This window comes from Sander lucioperca, chromosome 7, assembly GCF_008315115.2.
Source record: "Sander lucioperca isolate FBNREF2018 chromosome 7, SLUC_FBN_1.2, whole genome shotgun sequence".
Lineage (NCBI taxonomy): Eukaryota > Metazoa > Chordata > Actinopteri > Perciformes > Percidae > Sander > Sander lucioperca.
Genome location: NC_050179.1, coordinates 37,635,188 through 37,651,907, shown reverse-complemented (window position 1 = coordinate 37,651,907; position 16,720 = coordinate 37,635,188). Strand labels below are relative to the sequence as shown.

Below are 16,720 nucleotides of genomic sequence, written 5' to 3'. Positions count from 1 at the left end.
TGTCTCTTCATTTTTTACTTTGACAAAGATGGTGGTTGGTTGTTGTATTATTATTATTATTATTCATTATTATTCATTGCTTTTCCCTCTGCCCCCTTCCTCTGACCATCCCTCCTGTTCTTCCTCCCCAGGCATTCGGCCAGGCTTACACCAACCAGCGTAAGGTGGCAGAGGATGGGGAGACCAACGAGGAGACGTTGCTGCAGGAGTCAGCCTCTAAGGAGGCCTACTACATGGGCCGTCTGTTGGTGCTGCAGACGGAGGTGACGTTGAGCCGTTCTGTGGCGTCCAATGCCCAGGCCGAGAACGAGAGGCTCAACGCAGTCGTGCAGGAGCTACGGGAGGTGAGCTTGTCAAAAGTTACAGAGTGCACCTTCTGCAGATGATTTAAAGTGCTCATATTATGCTCATTTTCAGGTTCTTAATTGTATTTATCAGAATAGGTTTACATGGTTTAATTTTCAGAAAACACCATATTTTTGTTGTACTGCACATTGCTGCAGCTCCTCTTTTCACCCTGTGTGTTGAGCTCTCTGTTTTAGCTACAGAGTGAGACCTCTCACTTCTGTTCCATCTTTGTTGGGAGTAGCTAGGTAAGGACTACTAGCCAGTCAGAAGCAGAGTATGAGGGCGTGCCACAGTAGCAGCTAGGCGAGCATTATAACGTGTGTTCCAAAGTGACCACGTTTGTCTCTGAAGTAAAGGCTGGACTACAATAGAGCAGTTTGGAGCAGTTTGTGAACAGTGTTTTCTGTTGGAGATGGTAAGTCCCGTTGGGGTGGACTTTGAGCTTTTTCACTTTGTAAACTTATAACATGCACAAAAAAGATATATAACACAATAAAGGAAAGGGAAAAAGCCAAAAAGCATAATATGAGCACTTTAATAGTTCATGCCAGATGAGGAAAACACAGGAAATCAGGAATATGATATATGTGAAAAAGCAGCATTGCATTATCTGACAGTAGAACTCATGCATTGGAATATACGCTCATTTAGATTAAATTCTCTCATACATTCTTGTTTTTTCATCGTATCAATACGTATGTATAGATAGTAATGTAGGGGTGGCTCAGGTGGTACAGCAGTCGCCTACCAATTGCAAAGTTGGTGGTTTGATCCTTGACCCTGCAGTCCCATGTCGAAGTGTCCTTGGGCAAGACGCTGAACTCCGAATTGTTGAATGTTTATCTGATGAGCAGGTGGCACCTTGTACGGCATCCTCGGACACAGTCTATGGAGGTGTGTGAATGGTTCCTGTACTATGTAAAAGCGCTTTGAGTAGTCGATAAGACTAGTAAAGCACTATCTAAATACAGTCCATTTACAAGAAATTTGTAAACTTCCTTGGGAAAACTTCAACTATAATAGGAAAAAGCTGTACATTTAAGATGTGTAAAATGAGCTGTAGTTGCATAGAGGTTTGGTGGTTGTTGAGTTTTGATAAAAGATCTCCTTTATTTTGAAAGGCTTGGTCACTGAATGCATTTTGAGTCCCAGAAACAAAAATAATAATCTGCAGCTTAGTCAGTGTTTGTGCTAACTTTGTGAAGAGTTTGGAAAAAGATGACTCGGGATTGTGAGAAAAGTACAACAACCTGTTAAACTGCAATTCATTATCGTAATTAGTTGAATTCTAAGGAGACTATTGTCCGCATTCTTGTGATGTACTGTACATTAACTTACATGAGATCAGTGTGTTTGATAAAGGGTCACAGTGGCAGAAAGGGGGTCAAACCTGACACAGAGATCACAATATACATGTGTATACGTGCGAAGCATGCGTTTATGCATTCATACATGTCTGCAGCCACTGTGCAGCGCAGGAGTTCAAGCTGGGGTCAGACGCCGCGGCCACGACCCCATTGTGGGGGGCAAATCCTGTGCTAAGCTGTGGAATAAGGGAAATGCCCTGAGCTCGGCACATGTGTAGGGACAGAGTGAGCCAGGCTCTCTCATCACACGACCAGCACTACAGCCACAGCACGCACACTCTCATTCACTATATTCATCACGGAGTGTTGTTACTCTCTGTATATCTCATTTTCTGAACATGACACACGTGTCATATGTCTGTGTGAACGTAAGCAGAGTAATATCATACACAACAGGTAGATGAGATATTCCACATTATGGAGCACAATATTTTCAATTGGGAAGATGAGCGTAGTCGACATATTCGTGATGAGTTGTCACACACACACACACACACACATACACACACCTGTCACCTGTTTGCATCACGATTGTGTCTCTTTGAAGATTCATCAAATGGCTTTTTGGTTCTCTTTGAAAATCCTCATTTGCATGTGTGAGGCCATTAATGAGAAGGAGTCGCCTTTTCAGCGTGAGAAGCAGGTGTTGCAGCCACACCAGGGACTTTATTTGGGCAATCTTTCACAAACACTATTGCCATATACAGATTCACATCAAAGAACTTATGGGAAAAGTTTACTTCAGCCTGTTTTTAGTCCGTATGTGTCAGAACATGAAAGGCGTAAGAAATAGCTTAAAATCACAGGGTAAACACAAACCTAGGGTATCGTCTGTTTTAATGAATGCCCAGCACCCGAATTCCTCCCATGTAGAAGACAGTCGCTCACAGTGCATCTTGACATCTCCCTAAGCTTAACGAAATCTATAAACCTGTAAAAAAAAAAAGTCACATTACCATATATTTATGTTTAACATTTTGTTTTGATTCCCCATTACCGCAGCAGCAGTGGTGGTAATGATGAATGAGAACAACATGGCTGGACTTCTGCCATATTTGCCATTGTGTCATGAATCAGAGTCTGAGCTGTGAACTCCAGATGAGGGGTGAGTTGCCCGGCTTGGCCCTGTGGCGGGCTCATTGCCAGTGGTGTGTGCCGCACTGTCCCTGACCCCAGCCACTGTAGCCCCTCATCAGCTACGCTTCTATACAGCCTCACTGACTCATAATTGGCCTCTTACCCAGCTCAGAGTAATTACAGAGTAAACGTGGGCACATTGTAGCAAGGGAAGGTCATTATAATCAATAATAATATGGCATCCCAAAATGTGTTATTGTATGATTTGTTATTTATGATAATAAGGTTTGTTCTTAAAATGTCATTTGGTTTCTGCTATATTTCCCTGGATTAGTATGAAAGTGTTTTCAGTACAGGCCTACTGTATTTCTATGTACTTTGCAGTTGAGGCTCCATTTGCTTTTAGAGTATAGGAGCCGCTGTCACCTACTGTACAAATCAAAAGATTCATTGTGTCATAATGGTCTTTGCTTTCAGTCCAGTTGCCAGTTCTAAAAGCACCATTGTCATCCACCCCTAAACATACACAAGCACACACATAGCACAGAAGAGGCCATGTGTGTTTGGGAGTTTTTTCCTCCTGTGTGTGCACCCACCCACTCCTGACACTGTCTCTGGGTCAGCACTTCTGCCATATAGATAGATATAGAGCTGCAGGGGAGCAGCAGGAAGCTCTGCAGTGAGAGAAGTACACACATGCGCATGTATAGTATAAATGGATCTTTACTTTGTATGTCCAGTAATTGTTGCATTGTACTGTACACATTTGGTGATGCCTGTGTTTACAAAATAAGAACCTCATTCTTATTCTGCGTGTCATTTCTGAAAAATACTGTATAATTCATCTTTAGGAAATACAGGGGAACAATTGTCCACTACATACTGTAAAAACAAATAAGCCCAGCTGAACTGAGAAAATGTACTGTAGAGCACAACATCAACAAGTAAGTTAAAAGTACCTTCAAGGTCGGTTCTTTAACAGAGAGGATATTTATCCATCTCCCTATTCCTTGAAATAAAACTCAGTCTGATTTTTACTGAGGTCTATTCCCATAATATCAGAGTCAATTACCATATATCCAGTGCTGCAGCCTACTATACTTAGATTTATGACCTTTGTGGCTGGTGCATTATCGTCTCATCGACACTTAATCTGGTCCAGCATATGCTCATGTTTCTGTCTCTGCACAGCAGGTGACAAAATGCTGATCTTTTTGTTAGTCTAAAGGTGCTGACTCATTGCATTTTAGATAATGAAATAGTTTGATAAACGTTCTTATCCACATGCTATCAGAGAGAAGTATTATTTACATGTACAGTAGGAGTTTGAGAGTGTATAGTGTATACTGTATTGCATGTATGAGAGATATTACTTTCTGTTGTGTCAGTTATGGATTTAGGTTATGAGCTGACTTGTGATCCTCTTCCTTCTCTCTCCTGACTCTTTACTTGTTTTCCTCGCTCCAGAGTAACGAGATGCTGGAGCTACAGAGGAGCCGGATGAGGGAAGAGGTCAAGGAGTATAAGTTCAGGGAGACCAGGCTGCTTCAGGATTACACAGAGCTGGAGGAGGAGAACATCACGCTGCAGAAACTGGTGTCTACGCTCAAGCAGAGCCAGGTCAGTATAAACTCATTTTCTCAATTACTCCACACACCAGCAAATTTTGTCTCATACACATTGTGGTGTTTGGTTTTAGTCACCTGGCTCCAAATTTTTTTTTATTTTTTAAACAAAGATTTTAAAATGGGAACACACTTTAATGTCTAAAGTGGGCTTTGTTTTAACTTGTCTACTTTTTTCTTTTTTTTTACTCACACCTTCCTTATGTCCCCCCTAGTTTGACATGGGATTGGACCCAATCCTTAAAAGAATGTAATTAAGAGTTTAAATTAAATGTTTTCTACTCTTTTCTTTTCCTGTCCCCGTCTGTCCTTTCTGCTGCTCCTCAGGTGGAGTATGAGGGACTAAAACATGAAATCAAAGTACTGGAGGAGGAGACTGTTCTCCTAAACAGTCAGCTGGAAGATGCCTTACGTCTGAAGGACATTTCTGAGGGTCAGCTGGAGGAGGCCTTGGATGCCCTCAAGAGTGAGCGCGAGCAGAAGAACAATCTGAGAAAGGAACTGGCCCACCACATCAGCCTGAGTGACAGTGTCTACGGAGCAGGGGCCCATCTGGCGCTCACCGTCACCGGTGTAGAGGGTCTAAAGTTCTCTGAGGAGACCAACGGAACCAACGGCACCAACGGCAGCTCCATCCCTGCTGCTAACGGCAACAATGAGGACAGCAACCGCCGCAACTGCCTCGTTCACACAGGCACCGGATTGGCTAAGATGAACGGGGACTACCGGCCAGGCTGGAAAGGAGAAGGCCTCCACCCCGTGCCGGACCTGTTCAGTGAGCTCAACCTGTCTGAGATGCAGAAGCTCAAACAGCAGCTGTTACAGGTGGGTCATAAGAAAGCAGTATATACCACAGTAAATTAAATTACTCACAATAACTAATAAAAGTAAAATCACCAGTGTTGACTTGCAGCTGATAGAAAGCACTTAGTTTTTGTTTAGCCCTTTTGTGTCATTGATGTTATTTTTAAGGTCAGTACTGAAGCCACTTGAACGTCACATTGGTTGTGTGTCGACTTACAGTCTGGAAGATTTAAGTCACTTTAAAGCTGCTAACGTTACCCAGAACAGTTTACTGCAGCCCAAAGCACATCAGAAGACAGCTATGCTGATCCACTTTCCCACAGTACATTTCATTTTTTAGTGGAAAAACTGAGGCGTCTTATCGATTGTCCTGCTGCATTCTGCGTGTAACTGTGTGTTTGTTTGGTGTATGACTGTTTCTGTGTTCACTGTTCATTGCTGCACTGATGAAAGCAGCCCTGGCCACTGTTTGCCACTGGTAACAGCAAGGAAATGACAAGGTGATGACAGTTTGGGAACGAGAAGAAAAGCAGGAAAAACACCACCTAATACTACAGCCTTTATTGAATGTCTTCCAAACATGAATACAAATAATAGCACTGCAACATCATTTAAACTGTACTATCACAAAGTGACAGTGACAGACCACGCATGTTCAGTGATAGTGGCAACGTTTTGCACATGTGCATTTAAGCCTATGTCAATGCTCATGAACTGTATATACTGTAATGTGTTTTATGTAATGTATGCTCTAATGTGCCTATGTCTTAGTGGAAGTGATGAAGCGAAATCATAGCAAAGCAAAAGAGTCCAGCAGCAGAGGCAGTGCATTTGCGTGTGCCATAGGGAGCCCTGTCAGGGTGATTAGCATCCAATAGGCACAGGGAAGAGATGCAGAGGCAAGACAGAGACAGAAACAGACTGTTTCGGCTTTTAGTTTAGAGACAAGGGACAGAAATAGAGTCCTAACTGGGAAATGAGACCCAAAGAGGTAGGGGGAAATGTCATAGAAGTTTTTTATTGTCCACAGGCACTGTACACATTTATACTTGAGATGTTCCGATACAGATATCAGTATCGGTATCGCCTCCGATACTGCCTAAAACGCTGGTAATAGCTGGTAGCTATCGGGAAGTACTGGAGTTAATGCACCACTCCAATACCACGTAATAAAGCCCTAAAGAAAATCTACGTTAAAGTAGTTTATTTATGGTTTTTTTTACGTTATAACGGACTGTCAAACTGGATAATGAAAGACAGTTCTGTGGCATTCATTGTTTGTGTTTGTTCATGTTTCACAAAGAGTTTAATCTGAGCCAGACTGACAACAAAGATAGAAATCATATCACATCCATACAGGGATAGTAGTATACAGTTGTTAAAACAATAAAATATATGACACACTGGTATCGGATCGGTACTCGGGATCGGCCGATACGCAAGTTCAGGTATTGGAATCGGTATCAGGAAGCAAAAAATGGTATCAGACCATCTCTAATTTATACCACAATTAATTCCAACTTTCCATTGTGATAAGCTACATCCATATAAACAGACAGTATAAATATAAGGCTTATATAATGTAGTATAGGAAAGAATTCTCATTTTACTACATACACTACATACAGTGTGTTGAACAACATAACAATCATACTCTAGGTAGATTAGATTCCTGGTAAAAAATGTAATTAAGTCATTACTGTTTATTTTCGCCCAAGCTGAGCTCCTCTGGGAAATTGAAAATGAGATCAGTAGCTGCTACATGAGCCGTGTCCCTTTCTCTGTTAACACAATTACTCGCTAATCAGTTTTCCCTCTCAAGATGATTATTCTGGTAAACAAAATTCAAAATTTCACTATGGACACTATGGAACAAAAACATTCACAATTTCATTTGAGGTATCACTCTAGGCTTTCAAGCATCAAATCATCATTTAAATGCTTTAAACTTATCTATTTGCTAAGCTTCCTTCGGCATTCGAAGACTTGATCAAAAAGCTTTTAGCTTTGTGGGAGCACACTCCCCTGATCAAAAGTTTCCATTGTCCTTACCGGCAGCTTTGTTCAGAAATACAGGTCAACTGATACATTGCTAGTCTATGATTTGCCTGTGTTTGTTACCTTGCTACTTAATAATGATGGTTGCATGGTACATTGTCTTTATCTTTATTGGCCCCTTAATATTATGGAGTTATGCAGGTCATACTGATAAAACATTTGCGTAACTGAGCCTAAGTCCTGCCCTATGCTGGTTGCATGGTACTTTGTTATTATCTTTATTAGCACCTTTATATTGTGGAGTCGTGGAGGTCAGATGGATTATACATTTGCGTAACTGAATTAAGTTTGCTTGTAGTTGGTTGTCAGAACTTGGAAGTCACACGTTTTGGTCTGTTAACATGGCAGAACACACCAATGCAGAGTACTATATAAGAATATATAAATATATAAAATGATAAAGTGAAAGTCCTGTCCTGGGTTTTATGAATATGTAGATCATTAAACACGTATGCAGCATTGTGTTTTGCCCTCACTGTCTTGACTGCCTCTCATGTGGTAGCGTATCCTCCCCCGTTCTGCAGGTGGAGCGGGAGAAGTCGGCGCTTCTCATGAACCTGCAGGAGTCACAGACCCAGCTGCAGCACACGCAGGGCGCCCTGACCGAGCAGAATGAGCGCGTCCATCGCCTCATGGAGCGCGTCAGCGGCATGAAATGTCTCAATGGAGACAAAGAGCTTGATGAACCACAGGAGAGTGAGAAACCTGATGGGGGCTCCTTATCACCACCAGCCAATGGTCACCATGATCCCGATATCCATGGGTTCGAGATCCTGGAGTGTAAGTACAAGGTGGCGGTGACGGAGGTGATCGACCTGAAAGCAGAACTAAAGGTCCTGAAGGAGAAGTACAACCAGGCTGTGGAGGGGCAGGGGGACAGCCACAGCGACGACAGGGTCCCGGCACTGACTGAACAGGTTTGGCATAGTTACATACAGTGTATATTTATTAGGGGTTGGGAAAAATCGATTCATGTATAATGATTCACCTAAATATTTTCTGTTTATACGGTACCACCGACAGTGACTACATCATATCCGTTTCCAGCAAAACAGAGAATGCATGTTATGTACTTCTTTACAAATGAAATAAATATAGATTATTGTAGATAAATAGACTGACTGACTGACATGTGATGTGCTTTCTTTTAAGAAAACAATTTGTTTTTAGAAATGTCTCATGATATATTGTCTCTAGAAGTGTATTATTCAACTCTTTTTTGAAGAAGAAGAAGAAGAAGAAGGAAAAAGAATTTGCAATACTCAATTCTATCCATTCGCAATACTTCTAGAATCGCAATAAATGAAAATCGCAATACAAATCAAATCGGCATCTATGTATCGTGAAAGAATCAAATTGGGACAAAAGCATATCGTCCCAGCCCTAATATTTATATTTTTATTCCTGCCTCTTTATCAACCAAATACTACTCTACTGGACGATAATAACTGCACTCAGTGCTGTTTTGCACCCTGTGATGTTGCAAATGTTCAATTGATTTTATCCAAACAGGTAACTCATTTGGAGCGTAGTTATCGTGAGAGTCGGGAGAGGGTGGTGAGCCTGGAGGCAGAGCTCCGAGCATCGGCGAGCACAGCCACAGAGAGCCAGGGCATGCTGAATGCAGCACAGGATGAGCTGGTAACCTTCAGTGAAGAACTGGCACAGCTCTACCACCATGTCTGCCTGTGCAACAACGAGACACCCAACCGCGTCATGCTGGACTACTACCGCCAGAGCCGCGTCACACGTAGCGGCAGCCTGAAGGGCTCAGACGACCACCGGGCTTTGCTCTCGCCTCGCTTGGCGCGACGCCTCGCTGCAGCGTCTGCAGCCTGCTCCTCCGAGCTCCCGCGCACTCCCATGGACTCCCCATCCAAAGACGGCCATCTCAATGAGACGACAACCAACACGGTGGACTCCTGTCATAGCAGCCCTACCCGCAACCCTACAGGGTCCCCAGTCATCAGCATCTCTCCTTGCCCGTCTCCAGTGCCCTCCGAGGCAGGTGGGGACCTGCGGAAGGAGCCCATGAATATCTACAACCTGAACGCCATCATCAGAGACCAGATCAAACACCTGCAGAGGGCTGTGGACCGCTCACTGCAGCTGTCCAGGCAGAGGGCTGCAGCCAGGGAGCTGGCGCCGATGCTTGACAAGGACAAGGAGTTGTGCATGGAAGAGATACTCAAACTGAAGTCCCTGCTCAGTACCAAGAGAGAGCAGATAGCCACACTCAGGCTGGTGCTGAAGGCCAATAAACAGGTGAAAGAGGATTGTTCTTTGTACTTAATATACCATTAAAAATGTAATACCCATGCAAACTGTAGGAAACCAATCATTTGTCCTTTTTGTGTCAGAGATACAACCCGGATGTTATCTGAATTAGGCCTACATGGTGTGATAAACTGTCAAATGATCCACATTGCAGACAGCAGAGGGGGCACTGGCAAATTTGAAGAGCAAGTACGAGAATGAAAAGGCGATGGTGACAGAGACCATGATGAAGCTGAGGAACGAGCTCAAGGCTCTGAAAGAAGATGCCGCCACCTTCTCGTCTCTCAGGGCCATGTTTGCCACAAGGTGAGAGCGGCAAATGAGGCCATTAAGCTGGGAAAGTGAACATTTGAACGTTCCTTAAAATATAAGTAGAGGATTTGCCTGTGTGACAGATCTTCAAATCTTTGTTTCTGCACCTTTATCTCTTTCTCTCTCTGTAGATGTGATGAGTACGTTACCCAGCTGGATGAGATGCAGAGGCAGCTGGCAGCAGCAGAGGATGAGAAAAAGACGTTGAACTCCCTCCTCCGTATGGCCATCCAGCAGAAACTGGCCTTGACCCAACGGCTGGAGGATCTGGAGTTTGACCACGAGCAGACTCACCGTGGCCGCGGCGCTAAAGTGCCCAAGATAAAAAGCAGCCCGCCCAAAGTAAGTCGCAGAGGTGCCGTCACAGCTCCCTCCAGTCCCACGAGGTTCCACAGCCCCTCCATTATCACCACCCACACCCTGAACACCTCCCTTACTAATCCTCCCTCTGTAGAACTAACCGCCTGTCCGTCCATGTCTGCGTGGACTTCAGACACACTTTCTGAAACAATCCAGACCTCAGCTTCAACTCTTCAACCGAACATCAGTTACCCTCATTTGTTTCTGGGCACCCAGCCCATCATGGTAGACCCTGAGCGGCTAACCTTAGAGTTCAGACGACTCATTTATTCAAGACAAGACATAGGTCGACTGTCCCCTTCTCACAGCACCAGTAGCCCTGCCTCGGTATCTCCTCGCCTTCGACGAAGGCGATGATTCATCATCATCAATGTACACAGTTCCCAGAAGCCACTGGATTAGGTGGGATACAGAGAGGAGGAAAAACTGGTTTCACATGTCTATGGTTTGAACATGCAGCAACACTCAGGAAGAAGGAGCCCCTGACAGCTTGCTCCATCCTCAAAACAGCACTGAACAGCCTTTTTGGTATTGATACGGTTGGACTGCATAGAATTTTCTTATGAACACCGTTACAAATGTGATACCAGTCATCTTTCTTGGCATATGAATAACTGCTACCATAAAATGAGACAATATTTATATCACTCTCTTAGAGTACTAGGAAGTGTGTCAAAGTGAAAACCGAGCAAAACATGGCTGCAGCCTCTGCTTCAGCATATAGTGACTCATAGCACCTCCGTGTGGCAGACTCTGTGAATTACATGTTAGATTTCTTTTTCTTTTTTGCATCTTTATCAAACGGTATTTTATCTAAACTATTCCATAAAAATATGCTATGTTGTAAAATTATATTTCCTCCAGGCAATCCTTGACCAGTCAGACCTCCTCTCTGTGCCTCAATCTCCTATTTGATTGTCCCCTCTGTACACTTACCCCTCATGTAGTATCCAAAAGAAAAGTAGAGGGAAGTAAACTAAATCCACTCCTCCCTCTGCTGACGGACATTGTCTTGACAAACCTCTCTCACAATATTCCCAGTTTTCTCCACCAGCGAACATTTCCATTTTCTTTACTTTCAAATGTTGTTTGACCACTCTCTCAATTCAATTCAATTCAAAGAGGCTTTATTAGCATGACCATATTGGTAGGATGCAGACAATAAAGCATTAGGTTAACATTTGTGCAAAAGCAACAATCATGTCAACAAAATTTAACAATAAGAACAAAACTGATGGATATCAACATAAAAACAAGAATATTACAATTGTGTGTGTGTGTGTGTGTGTGTGTGTGTGTGTGTGTGTGTGTGCACGCGTGCGTGTGTCACTCTCTCTCTCACCCTCTCTCTCTCTTTTATCCTACCTCAGATAATATATAGCATAAGGGAAACAGCTTAAACAAGATTTTAAGATAACACAACATCATATGATATGAGTGGAACTGACGAGCATGACTGGTGTGGACTTAAAACGGACTTCATGAATAGAATTGAGCCATGAGCACCAGGTGTTCGGGAGTTGAGCAGCATTGGATTGTTCAGCATTAGCCCCACTGTGTCTGTCTTCCTCTTTGTGTGCTGTACCAATCAATATAATATTGGTTGATTCAAGTGTGTGTGTGTGTGTGTGTGTGTGTGTGTGTGTGTGTGTGTGTGTGTGTGTGTGTGTGTGTGTGTGTGTGTGTGTGTGTCTTTGTGTTTTCCACCTCCAGTGCTGATTGTCTAGCTGTGCAGTGACTGGTCCTGTCGGTGTGATCAGATGAGACTGGTTTAGTTACATTTACACTATGCAAGCATATACTGTAAATGACAGGCAGTGGAAGAAGCCACTTAGGTTATGCTTAGCCTGGCTTCAAGTATTTCCTCTGCTCTTTTTCTCATAGTTCTCCTCATGCTCTCTTTTTCTCAGACTTTTCACTTACAGAAACACTGATTTCCACGACCAGAAGAATCACAGTTGAATATCCCCACGGATGAATATCCCCACCATATGTAAATTATTAAATAGTGCTATAGTAATGTCGTGAGAAAAACTGTATATAGAGCAGGATCAGACTGGTGCTTTAGTATAAAAACCAGTGCTATCGTAGCAGCAAACCAGTAGTAGTCTCATTGTCTCTGACCAGGTCTTCCCCTGTCTTGTGCTGCGTGTTTTCTCTGTCCTATTGTCTAACCCTGAGTGTCACCACTCTGTATATCTGTCTAATTTATCAGTTTCTTGTAGATTGTCAGCAGCCTGCTGCCTCAATACCGTCACTCTCCCCACAACTAAGGCGCGGGAGAGCCTCCCTAGCCCGCAGGTAACAAGCTGGAGAACCTGCTAGTAGTAGGCTCGTTGACATCTATCTATCTATCTATCTATCTCTCTGTCTATTATACTAATAGTCACACCATTCACATTCTATTTAATGCACATAGACTTTCACATCTTTTCTTGGTTGAACACCTGCATCTGTAGAAGATAAAAGGTCCTGCATGCTCTCAGTTTTCCCACTTTACATTTGCTAGTTTTAGGCATGCAGGTTATGGCTTTCATAAATAATTAACACCAGGAAGTGAAGGAATTTTTGTTTTTCACTTGCAGGTAAAGTTTTGCATGCCAGTATTCTATACATGCTTTTGGTGTATAAATTGAGTGCCACTTCTACTTTTTGTAGTTGCAATTTAAAAGAGAAACACAATATTAAAGCGTAACTCTCGCCAAAATGCAACCTAGGGTCTTTTTGTGAATGTACCCGAGTCAAACTTTCGTTTAAAAGCATATTTAGGACGGAAGCGCCACTTTTAAGATGTACCGTAGTTTTGTTTTTCAGTCAAATGGCCTTTTGAATGGGAGTAATAGGAGCACTTTTATGCTAGCCTCAAAATATCTATTTTTAAAACACTATGACCACTTTAAACACTATGAAGGCTCGACACAACATGAGACTTTTCTCCAAGTATCACCAGGGGCTCTACACATGAACTCCAGCATTGACAACATTGTTTGTGTACCCAGAGTTTACTAAAAAGAAGGGTTTTAACAACTCACCGTAGCTCTTGTTGTTTCCGGCCGCTACCAACTCGGCAGTCAAAACGAGTCGATATCAAAACAAGTAGCCACAGATTTAGTATATCCCTTGTGCACCGGTGTAGTTAAGGTGTAGAGCATTTTGGCGAGAGTTATGCTTTAAAGTAAAAATCTAGTTTCAAAATGTAAGGCTATACTTTGAATGTGCACTATAGTTTTCTCTCTTATAGACCTTTTTCATGGCTGACATGACTTCCCATAGCCTGAAAAGCACATGTGTTATTAATGGATGGAAGTGTCACATAAAGCCATGCAACCTAGCCAGTAGCTATAATTAGCATCATTAGCCAAGTCAAGAGTCCACTGTGAGGAAGGTCTATTACTGTTGCTAGTCATGTTTGAGTTTACCGACAGACTGGGCAACAGGTTGTCTTTATCTTTGTCAATGGACAGAGACTTTCATACAAGGTAACTAGGAAACTGCTGACAGATCTGAGGCCATGTTTGGTTTTAGTGTTGTGCTGGTTAGCCAACACTCTCCAATCCTGTTTTGTTCGCAATGTTTTCACCAAATACTTGAAGTCTTGAATTATTATATAAACAGCCCTTTCCTTGTCTCTGGAGTGGTTTAAAGGAACAGTTTGACTTTTTAGGAAATATGTTTGTTTTCTCGCCAAGCATTAGATGAGAAGATTGATACCACTCATGTCTGTACGCTAAATGCAAAGCTACTGCTAAAAGCCGTTAGCTAAGCTCTGCACACAGAGTGGAAACTGGCGGAAACAGCTACATGTAGCTAGCTCTGTCCAAAGGTAACAAAATTTGCCTAAAAGCACCTCAAATGTTCACTTATTTAGACATACACATATTACACATTATATCTAGTTTGAGTAGTCTTCATACAAAAAGTGTAAAAACAAAAGCCTGACAAGCCAGACCCACATCAAGATGTTGGGTCTGGGAACTCACCATTGGCAGGGCTCAATCCGAGGGGCGGGATAAACGGTTGTCTTTCAAATTCTCTCTGCACGCAATAGGATAGCGCTACAACCAACCGGAGCAACGCTAGTTGATAGATTAAACGTTTGCCGTATCCGGTCGCCAAAACTCCGAACACATCTTCCTTTTTTAAGAATGACTTCAGTGCCGTTGTTTGTTCTTTTCTCAAAGAAAAGCTTGACTCCAAGTCTTCCAGAGTCGCGGCCAAAACCGATTCCAAAGACCGCTGTTCGCCAGCAGCAGCAGCCATCTTCGTTGTTTTCAAGTAGCAGGGAATTCACGCAGAACCGTCGCAACTCTGCCGTCATTATGTTAAGCCCCGCCCACCGACTATATACACGATGTGATTGGCCTGACCAGAATTTGGTTTTTCTAGCTCGCAAGCCAACGGAGAGTTGCTAGACTGACTCTGGCTGCAAATTACATTTGCTGCTGCTAGGGTGGTCTAGATTTCTAGGCTATAAAAACAATGTATTGTGGTTTTCTGGGGGTTTATATGCTGGAGGAAGAAAGCGAATAAGTGTGTTTCCCAAAAAGCTGAATTTTTCCTTTAAGAAAACTATGTCAGTCTTTTTGCCCACATCACAGGTTGCATTTTTGTTTGTTGATTTGGTGTAACCTCATTTTCTTCCAACAACTGTTCCCCTCTTCGTAGCCTTTACATTACCAGTCTTTTTTTACTCAATCTTATTTATTTTCTTCTCCTGTCTCTCTGCATTCTTACAGTCCTAAATTTTTGGCAGACCTCCAGAAACACCGTGCAGTCCTGTCCAGCAGCAGTAGCCCTCTCTCCCCCTGCGATCCTCGTAACTGTCTGGCCCATCAACCTCTGCTCCCCGGCACCTAACCCCACTGCTCCAGCCCAGGCTCTGGCCTCGGCCTGGTAGGAGTCACGCAGAGACAGAGAGACACTTTGGATTGGGGTTCCCTCAGTTTTACTACCCCCAACCTAGCATCCACCTGGTGCGTATTGGACTCTGTGACCCCGCCCTCCCCTCCCTAAGCGCAAACATGGTCCGGCCCTCGGCAGGCCTCCTGGTTACCTGGGTCGCAGAAGAAGAGTAAGATGCTCTCTTCTTCTCTGGAAGTGACATCCTGTCCTGGAAAAGGACTGAACTAAGACGCAAAATGAGAATCACTGGAATCTTTTCCCTTAATCGTATTAGTATTTATTTATAATTTATTTACTCTATTGATTATTTATTTACATATTGATTTGTAACACATTTCTAAAATATTTATTACTGGAATGTTTTTTCTGTGTTTGTTGGTCATTCTTCAGTATGGATATCAAGCCGTGTGTTATTGCTGTGGTGAAGACTTCAGTGATCACAGACAATTTGGCAGATTCACTACTGTACACGGCTGAACAAAGGAAAACCAATGCAACCAAAACCAGACCTGCAAAGGTTCTTTCTGGTGTAGTAAACCGATTTAAAACTTGCCTCATCATACTATACGGCATTAAAATGTCAGATTTTGACAGTATAATAATCAAAACATATGTATGCCACTTTCACATAGGAGTGTTAGAGTACATTGGGTTTGACATTGCAGACAGACTAATGAAGGTAAACACTTTATTTTAAGAAAACTGTTTATTGTGGTGATGGGTGGATTTCAGCTACCTTTCTAACATCACTAGTCTTTCTTGGGATGCTTGTCATTTTTTTAAACAAAGATTTTTTTTTTTTTTGCAAATCATGTGCATAAAAACTATTTTATACCTCCTATTATTTGTATTTATTTTTACAGCAGATTCTAGTGGCATGGTTGTGTCTGTTTATGTAGCTCAGATCTTCAGAGACTGAGATAGACGAGAGACTGAGTGTTTGAGATCAGGACTAGGGCTGTCGGCCTGAAATTTGCCTTTTGAATTGCACAGGTTTAAGTGAACATGGAGTGAACTGACCTCCATTATTTTAACATTAGTTAAGAGCAGAGAGGGTTACCCAAAAGCGTTCCTCTTCTCGAGTAACCGTCATTGTATTCTCACCCAGTATTCTCTGTCTTCCTCTTTCACTGTATTGGCCACACCCCCAGAAAACTGTTATTATGACCCTTTGTTCATCCATTTACATGTCTAGCTGTCTCTACATGCTTCCTCCAAACAGTATGCAGTACTGTCTAAGCACAATTATGCATATGCATTAAAGCAATACAGTAGTGCTGGTCGGAGACTGATCTGATTAAGATGAACTCAATCTTTTCATTTCTATCACCACAAACTAACCAGCAGGCTGATAAGAAAGGCAAGACAGTTGGGGATACAATCAAGATATTATTTCTTTTTGAAACATTGTTTTGATCACAGAGGGGCAAAGTCTGGCTGAGATGGATGTAATGTGTGACGTTTGTCGCATAATTGAAATCCCATTCCTCTGTCTTGGTACCCTCATAATGTCTAAAGTGTTCCCCTCACTGCACTGAATACATATTTTTGCCAGATGGATATGAAATGGATAAACTACAACTACATAGC

General features: G+C 42.6%; 1 protein-coding gene across 8 annotated transcripts in view; it reads left to right on the top strand.

Annotated features, from left to right (window-relative positions):
- bicd1a (bicaudal D homolog 1a) overlaps positions 1–16,720 on the top strand; it is a 37,419-nt gene that overhangs the window by 20,387 nt on the left and 312 nt on the right. Inside the window, exons 2-10 of one of the 8 annotated variants that reach the window (XM_036003244.1) lie at positions 132–344; positions 4,260–4,412; positions 4,745–5,242; positions 7,804–8,196; positions 8,792–9,544; positions 9,711–9,862; positions 10,000–10,210; positions 12,454–12,529; positions 14,965–16,720. The exon at positions 14,965–16,720 is cut by the window's right edge and continues 312 nt beyond it. In XM_036003244.1, coding sequence (XP_035859137.1) covers positions 132–344; positions 4,260–4,412; positions 4,745–5,242; positions 7,804–8,196; positions 8,792–9,544; positions 9,711–9,862; positions 10,000–10,210; positions 12,454–12,501 — 2,421 coding nt within the window. In that variant the 3' untranslated portion in view covers positions 12,502–12,529; positions 14,965–16,720. Of the gene's footprint in view, positions 1–131; positions 345–4,259; positions 4,413–4,744; positions 5,243–7,803; positions 8,197–8,788; positions 9,545–9,710; positions 9,863–9,999; positions 12,922–14,964 lie in introns of those variants that run through there. The other 7 variants (XM_036003242.1, XM_036003243.1, XM_036003241.1 and 4 more) reach the window with 7 other exon arrangements.